The sequence below is a fragment of the Zea mays genome, chromosome 2 (genome assembly GCF_902167145.1).
Source record: "Zea mays cultivar B73 chromosome 2, Zm-B73-REFERENCE-NAM-5.0, whole genome shotgun sequence".
NCBI classification, from domain to species: domain Eukaryota; kingdom Viridiplantae; phylum Streptophyta; class Magnoliopsida; order Poales; family Poaceae; genus Zea; species Zea mays.
This window is the reverse complement of record NC_050097.1, coordinates 64,580,102-64,591,432: the sequence shown is the minus strand read 5'-3', so window position 1 is coordinate 64,591,432 and position 11,331 is coordinate 64,580,102. Positions and strand designations below refer to the sequence as shown.

At 39.8% G+C, this 11,331-nt stretch overlaps 1 protein-coding gene across 1 annotated transcript; it reads right to left on the bottom strand.

Annotated features, from left to right (window-relative positions):
- Nucleotides 1-5,448: 5,448 nt before the first annotated feature.
- LOC103646537 (adenylate isopentenyltransferase 5, chloroplastic) lies at nucleotides 5,449-6,787 on the bottom strand. Its single transcript, XM_008671264.3, has one exon. The coding sequence runs from the start codon at nucleotides 6,630-6,632 to the stop codon at nucleotides 5,664-5,666; it is 969 nt and encodes a 322-aa protein (XP_008669486.1). The 5' UTR covers nucleotides 6,633-6,787; the 3' UTR covers nucleotides 5,449-5,663.
- Nucleotides 6,788-11,331: the final 4,544 nt, after the last annotated feature.

Below are 11,331 nucleotides of genomic sequence, written 5' to 3'. Positions count from 1 at the left end.
TCCAACGAGGACTGGGGAAGAGTGCCGACTCTTCGATACCTCGACAAAAAATTGGAGGAGTCTTCTAACCTTGCTTTACATTCCGTTTTAATTCAAGCATTTTACTTTGTTCAATTGTTTAGCAAGTAATTGAAGTAATGTCTTAGGATTGCTATCTTTCTAGTAGTTTTCTCTTATCGCTAGTAGTTGGGTGAAGTTGGGCTCTAGTTTAGAGTTTAAATTTTTGCTTAGGGTTTAATTGTTGTTGATTTTTTTAGAAAAGCCCAATTCACCCCCCCCCCCTCTTGGGCATCGTGATCCTTTCAGGTCCAACCAGCGATATATTTCATTAGCTTTGTCAAGTCATTATGCTCTTTTGAGATAGCTAGTCTTAGTTTTTGCCGTGTCTGAGATATATAGCACAAAGAATCAGACCTCTACTATGTTAATCCTTTCTTTGTTATAGTCAGGTCCTATTTGTGAGAAATAAAACAATCATTGTGGTAGATCTATGTAATATCCTACAAACAAAACAATAACCATGATTAAATAACGGTATGGATCAAACAAGGACTTGTTGATCTATATGTCCTATTGATGATTAGAGACCATGGATGCATAGAGCTCATCAAGGTAATTTCATTTGACTATTAATATGTCACATTTGGATACCATATGATTTTTTGTGGAGGCGAGAGATCTAGGTCATTGGTTGAAGTAGGGTTGAGAGAGACTTCATCTATTTTCACCTCTCCTCCTGGTCATCCACCTCCCTCTCTATCAAACACTGCTCCTCATCCTCTAGGATGTTCCCCCTCCCCCATTCCTCTAACAACAGTCGACCCTTCTACCTCTTTCACTTCCTCTCTCACTTTTGAAATATTTATCCAACAATTTAGATCCACATATTATCTAGATTTTTATCAAAATAGAATGAATGATGCCTTGAACCATATCCACTTGGTGACTAGTGCTAGCACATCATACAATGCTTGCATCTCTTGAGCACTAGACTAAATCGATGATGTTGAAACACATGTTTGCAATACATAGATTTCTTAATTCGGTGTTACCCCCAACAGACACTAGACTAATCTAGTGTTGTAGGAGTATGTCCATTTTAGTTGTTTCTTCATGGTCTTTGCATCTGGGTTGATTTCACATTATGTATTGGAATCTTGCATGTAACAGTAGGCCTTTATTAATGCTTCTAATGTCTTGCTTGAGGTGTTGATCAACCCGATCGACTGTTTGCCTAAGTCCACGTCCAACTTGCATCCTGTTAAACTATAACAAATATACTATTTAACAATAGTAGTCTAAATGATCATGTTGATCATCAAACAATAAAAACAAACATAACTGCACCATAGGGTCTCTTCTTAATGATATACCTACCGCCTTGCTTGTCGCACTTCAACCCACCACTACCACCAAGCTAGCCACTACTGCCAAACCCCTCTTATCAACCCTCCATGTAATGAGCCCCCTCCACAAAAATCGGAAACCCTAACCCTAAATTCTATCGTTGTAAACTCATCCACCACCCTTGTCTAGCAATAGCCGTATCACTAACCTTGTCGTATCCCCTTTCTACTTTGGAAGATATCCTCATGCGTGTAGCCAATGGATAGCGACGCACATGCCCTAAGTAATTATTTGCCACATCATAGTACACATCTAGTTCAAAACATAACATTTTTTAAAGATAAGGTATTCATTAATAGCATAAAAATATTACTATCATAGGAACATATGCATCTCGAAGATATAGTTAATGCTTGCTTTACCCACTAGTGTAGGTACAAAAGCACCTTTAACCTTTGCTGAAGCCAACCAAGATCTATTAAAAGTTTTTCACTCCCTTTTCATCATCTAGAAATTTACATCGAAATGATTATTCACCAAAATTCTTCTAACATTAATCACTTATTATTTATAACAATAGCATCATTTAGTTCTATGTAAGTTTTTTTTCTTATATTGCTTGTTTTGAGGTAATAACTTATTTAATTTGGGATCTTACGATAAACAAAGGAGTGGATGAAGTGGAAGACTAGAGTGCAATAAAGGTTGAAGAGGGCTACAATGTATAGGAGAGGTAGATAGAAGAAATGGTTGAAGACGTCGTGTACATAGGGGAAGTACGTTTTAGGGGATGTAGTAAAATATAATAGAAAGTATAGATAGGGGGGAGAAATATGTGGGGAATGGGTGGAAATGGCCTTACTCCTAACATCCAGGGTTGACAAAATAGGAAAATATACGTTGGGAGCCACTACTAGGTGTAGATAAAGAAACCAATTCAAAATATGTACTTTGGTCATTCTTTCTTTTTTGAAATTTGGTACTCCATTGGCTCAAAAAATAATTGAACATTTCACTTCCCAAGAAATAAAACCTTTTTATGATTGACCAATTATATATAAAAATGCACTCATAATTACAGCGTGTAATAAAAACCATTAGAGATACAAAAACTGATATTATTTTCTATATACCGATGATATCCATATAGTACATACAAATATATATAATACTTATTAAGGCTGCAAGAGTAGTCTGTCATTCCATGTTCTGCCACCATTTCTTGTTATGCCATTCTTAGTGTTCTGTCACCATTCTCATTCCTTGTTCTGCATTTCTCATTCTCTCCTCCCCGCACAGCCCATTTCCCATGCTCTGCCATCACTCTATGTTCTGTCTTTCTCATTCTCCCCTCCTCGCAAAGCCCATTCCCATTCCTATTCCCCAGTACAGCCCACGTCTAGCTAAAATTAAAAAAACACACATGTCCCCAAGGGGATTTGAACCCGTGACCTCTCAAGCAAAGGTCAAGAGTAGCTACCGCTACACCACATGTGTGTTTATGTCTGCCTCTATGACAGGAAACACATCTACTACATCTCTCACCAAGCCCACTTGCTACCCTTGCACAATGCGTAGTAGTAGATAAGTATCACCGATATTCTTGAATTATATATTTGGATGGAGGTAATATTATTTAAAGAAGAGCTTTGCATGCAATTTCTTTTGTTTGAATAATGTTTTATACTTAAATAATCTTTTTTGCATGTGCGACATTTATTCTTCGTAATATTTTTTCCATAGGTCAAACTTGTGAGTCATTTTCATAAACCAACGCCAAGCATGAATCCATGTTTCTTACTTGAAACCCCGAACAAACACCATTAGAAGGAGGCACTCGCGTTGGCGTCGCTCATCAATGACGAGAAGAAGCTTGGCAACTGCCAGTTCGACCTCTAGAAGCAGTCCTACGTGATCGCATGCGCAACTGTGTACCACAAGCTCCGGCGATGCCGCCGCTTGGACACGGTCCAGAGCAGCTGCACCGCGCTGTCCATCATTAAGCAGGGGACCTCATGGTTGTCGCCAATGTCGATGACTCTCAGGTTGTTTTGGACACCGCATCCGACGACGATGCCATCACGCTGTCTAGCTCATCGTCCACCTGAAGCTCAACCTGCCACGTAAGTCGCTACTGACCGGACATGAATTCTTGTGCGCTGGAACGATGGTCGTTGCTGACATTGTGTGAGTGTCCTTGAACATGATGTATGTAGTGGAGTAGCGCATCCGGTGGTGCAACGGCCAGGGGTACTACCTTGCTGATGAGCCCGGGGTGCACTTCGTTTGGCAGCCCAACCAATAGTCATCGGTACTCGTTATGTTGCACGCGTTCGACGACTACTATATCGAGGACTGTGGGATCATCTTGGGGCCAGAGGTGACGCAGAGGAGGATCGACAATAGTGACCAGTTCGTTATCCTCGCCACCGTTAGGGTAGCTTTTATGCCGGCCTGCCTTTAGTTCTCTTCGCAAACACACACACTTGCCTTTTTGTTCAAGCAAGAGTGTATGGTGATGCGTGTCTGATGACTAACGATGTACGAGCTAATTTCTTCCGGTATTGTGTGGAACGTGCAGTGCTCTCCAATGATGAGACCATACAAATCGTGGCGTATATCGAAGTCTGCATGATACTGATGGTTGCAATGTAGTGGTGAAACAACTAGATTAAAATAACAAAATTTATGTTTGGCTAGGATTTTATGAAATCTTTTCTCATAACAGTATAATACATATTTTGTATATAAGTTATCGTAGTATACTGGTATTATATATTCCCGTTGCAACACATGGGCACTCAGCTAGTTTGTGTATATATATTCACATGGAAAAGTTTGGATACAAATTCAATTAAATTAAAAACATTCATACAAAAGTAACAAATTTTAGATGTATGTGTATTAGAAGATAAAATCCTAGGCCCGTGGTATTATATAATTTTTTAAAAGTGAGTTTGTATCTCAACCTTTTCATGTCAGGACATGTTCGTATGCAATATGAATATACAAAATTTTAATTTTTTTAATAATCTAAATATGTTTTTCAATATTTTTGTATTTTTTCTAACATGTGGTTTGAACCGGGTCCGAGCATATATTACGGGTGACAAAATCATCAAGGTATCTTAGGTAGTGTTTGGTTCTGAAGTATGACATGACGGAGCCGTTCGCTTCTAATTTATTGTTGTTTAGATAGTTCCGTGTAGTATAAAGTGGTTCCAAAAATAAACAAATATTGACTATTCGGCTCAACCTTCGAGACGGAGCCGATCTCTGGAATAGAGCTACTTCATCCAAGTGGCTCCGCAACCAAATACTAACTTAATGTCGATGAGGCGCTTACTATTTAAACAATATTCTCAATATATAAATTCAGGAAATACAAGCACCTATAGCAAATGAAGGATTATTTGCCATATATAATAAGAAACTGAGCCTATCTCGTCAATCCTTTTCTTTCATGCCTAAGTAAAAAGAAATTATTAAACTCCGATCATAGATGATTCAACAGGCACCGCTTGCACGAAAAAGAACACAGGCTAGTACAACAATATGGAAACGTGTTTTAACATGCGAGTTCTTTTAAATCGAAGCAACGGTACAATCGAGCAATGTTTCGCTTTTTTTGGCACCGTTTTAATATTTTTACAGTTGTGCGATCTTCAAATATAGCCATTTTGATTCTTGACAGCATTACATGCTAATAATTATATCATATCAGTATTATGCTACTATATATTTGCACAATTTAATGATTTACCATTCATATCCCTGATTTTAAAGTTTGCTTTCAAAGTTTATAACATTATTATAATTATTACTACTCCATCTATTCAATTGATTAGGGCATATCATTTTTTTGGCACGGTCTTTATGGTAAAACTTTCACCGTTCATATCTTACAAAATATATCATCAACAAATAATAAAATACTATTCTCTCCGTTTTTTTATTTATCATGTTTTAGAAAATAAACAAGCGGGTAACAAATATTCGAGAATGGAGGTAGTATAATTTTAAAATACTTTTGCATATGAATCCAAATACATAGAGTGAATGGAGGGAGTATATATCCCTAACTGAGTGTGAGCATATATATATAATAATTCGAAGGAAATATTATAATTATATTAAACCAGATACTACGGATCCGAGATCCATTTAAATTTAGAAAGAAATATAAGTCGCATAAACTTGTATCTCACCCTCTCCCATGGACGCAGCTACATGAGTTTAAAGCAAGTCGGAGGCACTAATTAAGCCAGCCAGCCAGCCTGCATGCATTGCATGCATGCGCTACGTCCGCTAGCTACTTATGCATCAGCCACGGCGGTGACGACATCGCCAGTTGGGACGACGACATCACCAGCGGGTGCAGCAGTAGCGACGACGCCGGCGTTCCCTTCTTCAGTTACTGCAACACCTGGAACGGCAGTCAGGGACGGCTCGAGGAAAGCCCTCACCATCTCCTCGCACGGCTCCCACACCTGCTTCTTCCAAGTCAGCTCGTGGCACTCAGTGCCATCGGCCTTGCGCGCGAACACGGGGGTCACGTCGATGCGGCGGACGTCCCAGCCGTCGAGCGTGCTGAGGCGCCGGATCTTCTCCGCCTGCGTGCGCGCGAGGCGGAAGGTGTTGTCCTTGATCTCGCGCACCGCGCGTTCCAGCATGGCCGCGAGCTCGGCCTCCCCAGCGACGCCCTCGCGCTCCGCCACCAGGTAGGCGTGCATCTCCGGCAGGCCGATGGCGCGGCGCACGCCATGGTTGTAGTCAACCCCGGCGCCGCCGAACGCCGCGCGAGCCTCGCTCACCAGCCCGCGGGCCACCATCTCGTCCACGCGCAGCGCGGCGTACCACTCCAGCAGCTCCTGCTCCGCGTCCACCCAGACGAAGAGGAGGTCGTGCGCCGCGCGGAAGGCGGCGCCGTCGCCTTCCACCAGTGCCTCGATGTAGGTGTTGGACCCGCCTGCCACGACGGGGAGGCGGCCCGCCGAGAGCACGCGGGCCACGGCGCTGGCCGCCTCACGTCGGAACTCCTCCGCAGTGAAGTCGGCGTCCGGGTGGCGGACGCTGAGCAGGTGGTGGGGCACCCCGCCCTGCTCTTCCTCTGTGACCTTGTTCGTGATGATGGGCACGCCATCGTGGACCTGGATTTTGTCAGCGTTGATAACCTCACCGTTGAAGCGCTCGGCGAGGGCGATGGCGAGCTTCGACTTCCCTGTCGCTGTGGCGCCGAGCACGAACACCACCTTGGGCTTCCCGGCGACGGCACCGTGCTCCATTGTCTTGATGATCTTGATTATTGTAGCCGCTCGATTCTGTGCACACAACAAAAAATAGAAAAAGAAGCAGTCCGTGCCTTTTTTGTGCACAGAACCAGTATGTATCGTGTTTGTTTGTTTTGAAGAAATTTGTGGTGTATTTGGTTTAAGGAACGAGCTGCTCTATCATCTACCCATTCCTCCCTTTTTATACTAGGTTTGCTTGGAGGAAATTTAATGTGCTCATATCATGAGTATCCTTTTTTTCCATATATCCAATGCATATATGTTAATATCTAAATCTGTTGGAGCACTCGATTCTATGTGTGTAACAGATATTATATTTTTCCTTCTTTAGAGCTCATGCATTATTACCTGCTTCAAAAAATGTTTCGAGATTTCTATAATTGTAACCACTAAAGATTACCAAACTTTACTCTGCCATCTTCGTTCAATACTGCCGATGGAAATGTTTGGGTTCATGGACTCCATCGATTGACTCCAATCAAAGAAACGACCATATCATAATCTTGAGTAAATTTCTACCTGACTGAACTTGGTGGGTTTTGGTACTAGTTGTCCTCTAGCACAGCAGGAAATAATTAAGTTTGAAGTCTAAACACGCGAAGTCAAAATTTTCACTTACAAATAATACAAAAAGAGTTGAGTTTAGAAAAAAACTTCATTCAACTAGAAAGTTTTAAATGGAACCATTTGTCTAAAGGGAACATATATATGAGATGCAACCATATCTGTTGGTGCTACCGTGCAACCAAGACAAGAATCGAGGTGGAAGAGAATTTTTTTAAAATGGTCCTCTCACCATCATTCTTGTGTCTTGGTTGCACGGTTACACCAATGGGGTATGGTTGCACCTGATATGTTCCCTTATCTAAAACTTTGACTAGAAAGTATTTAAAAACAAATAATGTTTCCAACTTAAAAGAAAAGACTAGAGACGAGAGCCAAATGAGATTACACGAATGTGGATGAAAATAGGAGAAATAGGTCTGCAAAAAAAATAGGTCTTGATCACGTCATCGATCCACAAGTTACATTTAAATAAACATTATGAGTGCATGTGTTTAATAAACATCTCAATAGGTATGACAATGTGCCCCAATCTCTGTAGGGGATTTCCTCCGAATAGGGGCCTTGATAGGTTTGTTACACTCCCCACTAAGCGCTATATGGCCAAAATTTATCCCTATATTATATATGATGGGGTTAGGCTACCATTTCTTGTGTACCATTCCCAATTACTGGCCCATGTTGACGGCTATTGGAGGGCCTCTATCACCGAAGATCCTCAAAAACCCTTTAACATTGAATACATTTCAAGTACTATGCAAAGGAGAAGCTACTTTGGAGAAGCTTAAAAACTAGAAAGGAGAAGCTCCTTCGGAGAAGCTCCTTTGGAAAATCTTAAAAACTAGGAAGGAGAAGCTTCAAAGCACCAACCACGAAGGTATGTGCCGAAGGAAGCTTCGACCAACACATAACGAAGATCAAAGAAGAGAAGAAGGTGAGAAACCCAAGAGACCCGATTGGCGAGGCAAGTGAACAAAAATGACTGCATTACCCCTTATGTATTCATTAGTCCAATTGTATAAGTTTGTGGGTATGTTTGTAATTTCATACGAAGTTGTACCCCGTGGCAATAAATAGAGCAACAATACCATGCATTTGAGAGGGAGTAGGAACTTGGAACACTAATCTGCTCTGCCTCCAAAGATACCTTCTCCTATTACCGAGCTAGAAGGTATATTTGTAATTGTTGTTGCGTTGCAAGAATGAAAGCTGATTCTAGAAGGGAATGTATTGAATAAGAATCTCTTTTGTTTTGTCCTTTGATTAGTAATTAAAGAGATGTCAAAGCTTCTTCTTTACCTTCTCCCCTTGATAGATTTTAGAAGGAGAAGTTATCGAGGGGAGAAGCTGTCAAAGCTTCTCTTTTACCTTCTCTCGGTAGATTTCAGAAGGAGAAGCTATCAAGCGGAGAAGCTTTAATCATTCTTACTTGTGTTGCCTTGTTTTTGCTACCCCAAAGGAATAAAAAGCGAGTGCCCATCAAGGGCCTTTGGAATTTATACAAAGAGTTTCATGTGCTGACCAAGTTAAATAAGCCCAATAGGTATATTGTCCTAAGCCTAAAGCAATCATATAAATGCCAACAAGTATAAACTCTCCAGTCAAAAGTTTCAAGTACAAACAATACACATAGTTTCAAGTTTAGAAAAACTTCATTGAACTAGGAAGTTTTAAAAGTTTATTTCGACTAAAAGAATTTAAAACAAAATAATGCTTTCGATTTTAAAAGAAAAAACAAGAACTATGGTTAATGTTGAGACTAGTGCCTATCATGGTGTCCTCCTAATCTAATGGATGTGATGGAACCATTGGTACCTCCACATCTACCAAGGATATGTAGCCCTCCATTAGGGTCACTAGTAAGGCAATGGGACTAGTCTTTTTGCAACTAACAAGATAGCTATAGCAATTATACCAATATAATGAAAGTAGAAAGAGGGATTTTTTGGTGGTGGGTAGTTAAGGTTCATTGACAAGGAGGTGGACTCTACTGATGGGGTGTCTAGGACAAACAAAAAATACTAGAGACAAAAGTCAAATAAGAATGTGGAGTAGAAAAGGTAATTGTATCACATGCGACGAGTCTTGATCATGTCATCCATGTGCAAGTTACGTTTCTAGAGTGCACTTGTAATATAAGCATTCCGTAGGCATGGAAATGGGGCCCAATCCCTTATAAATAATAGGGATTTCTCCGTTACGAGACATTGATGTGTTGTTTTCACTCCCTATAAAGGGCTTTATGGCCAAATTTTAGAAGGATATCGAATACATTACAATCAACCTGTTTCCTATGTACCCTTCTTGGTTACCCGTTAGGGCCTTCGAACATTATAGAATGCATTTCAAATTCTGACCAAAATAATCCCAATAATATAGGTATAATGTATGCCCAAATAATATCATATATATAAAAACTATGTAACCCTACCTCACTTGGTCACCACTTGTCGAGTTAGCCACTACTCATCCTATCACATGGCCTACGTAATGAGTAGAACACAAGCCCATGTGCCAACACACAATGTATCATCAACACTTCATCACACATCGAATAGACAAATAGTGAGAGATTGAGTAACAAGTGGTTCCATGATTTTATAATGCTTCATTGATGGCCAAAGAAGCCCTTCTTCACCCTCTAGGTTTTAACCACCTCAAAGGGCATTGTTGTTGGCTCCTCTCTGACTAGAAGTCTTTTTTGTCCCTACTAGTGCAATAAGCAAATGCATGCAATATTGTAAAAACGTTTAGAATGTACTCTTTTATGTACCCTTGTTTATAATGAGTGATATGCGACCATAATATTATCTTAGTTTTGCTGGTCTTATATACCATAGTAAACTTGATGCCTATGGATTATGTTGAGTTTTTGTCCCATACAACCTTTGCATTGCTAATCAATGAAAAACTAGAGATTGGAGAACTACAAGTCTATAACCATTGTTTGATTTTTATGTGTTAAAAACTTACATAATTGTTGATTTCTATTTGCTATTGTCATGTCTGTGTTTCAATTCCTATATGTTTGAGTCCTAATTAATTCCTTAAACTTTTTTGTTTGTCCTTGTTTTGGCTACTATAGATTGATGATAACTTTATATCTCAAACATGTCAAATTTGTGCCACGTTCTTTTATTCTATTGCATATTTCATGGAATTTTTGGGTATAAATTCCCATCATTTGTGTGATCCCATAAGAAGGGTGGTAAGGGATTTTACTTTGACTAGGGTAGATGTTCAAGGAACACCTAACAAGAGTAATCTCGTCACTATATCCATGTTTTTCTCTCTTATATGCACCTTTTTAAATATTTATTGCATAGCAAATTCTAATCAGGGCATGACACATAGGAATATGGCCATTGAATACAAGGTGACGTCATTCATGTATAACATAGTATCAATAAGAATTGATTGCTACCTAATTGGTACATCTAGCATGCTTAATAACAAAGGTGATGATGTTGTGTACTTTGGAAAATGATTCTATGGCCTCTACAACAAATGGACTGTGGATACACCATGTGCAAGAACCATCTTAGAATGTGTCTCATCAAAAGTCAACATTCAGTTCGCCAGTAGCCCAAAAATACTATACTGGAAAGGCCATACAAATACCATATCAGATATAAAGCTTATTTTGTAAGCTTTCATATGGATTTTGTAACACAACAATATAAGCTCAAAACGCTCCAAATCAATACAATATATATGTCATTGCTATGTCTACTAGGTGTTGTATTTATTGGGTCTTAGCCTTATAATCAACCATAGGACCCTAGCCCGAATTGAAGCACATCACCCCCCAAAAATTGTGAAAACTCTAAGTATGTCATAAAACGTTCCCTCGGCCACCTACTTAGAATAGTAGCATGGACATCTGATTCAAGATTGATGTCCAATCCATAAAAAATTCAATGGCATCTCAGAGTCCAAGAGCAGTCCATATTAAAATTGTCATCCTGGTCTCACACAAACATTGTTTTTTGTGTCCTACATCCACACTAGCTCAAACCGAGGGTGGTTTATTTTTAGGAATAAATGGGAGAATGATGATTCACATAGATATAATAACTGAATGTAAGATGAGCTCAATCATATGTTTGCATAAGATTACTAATAAGAA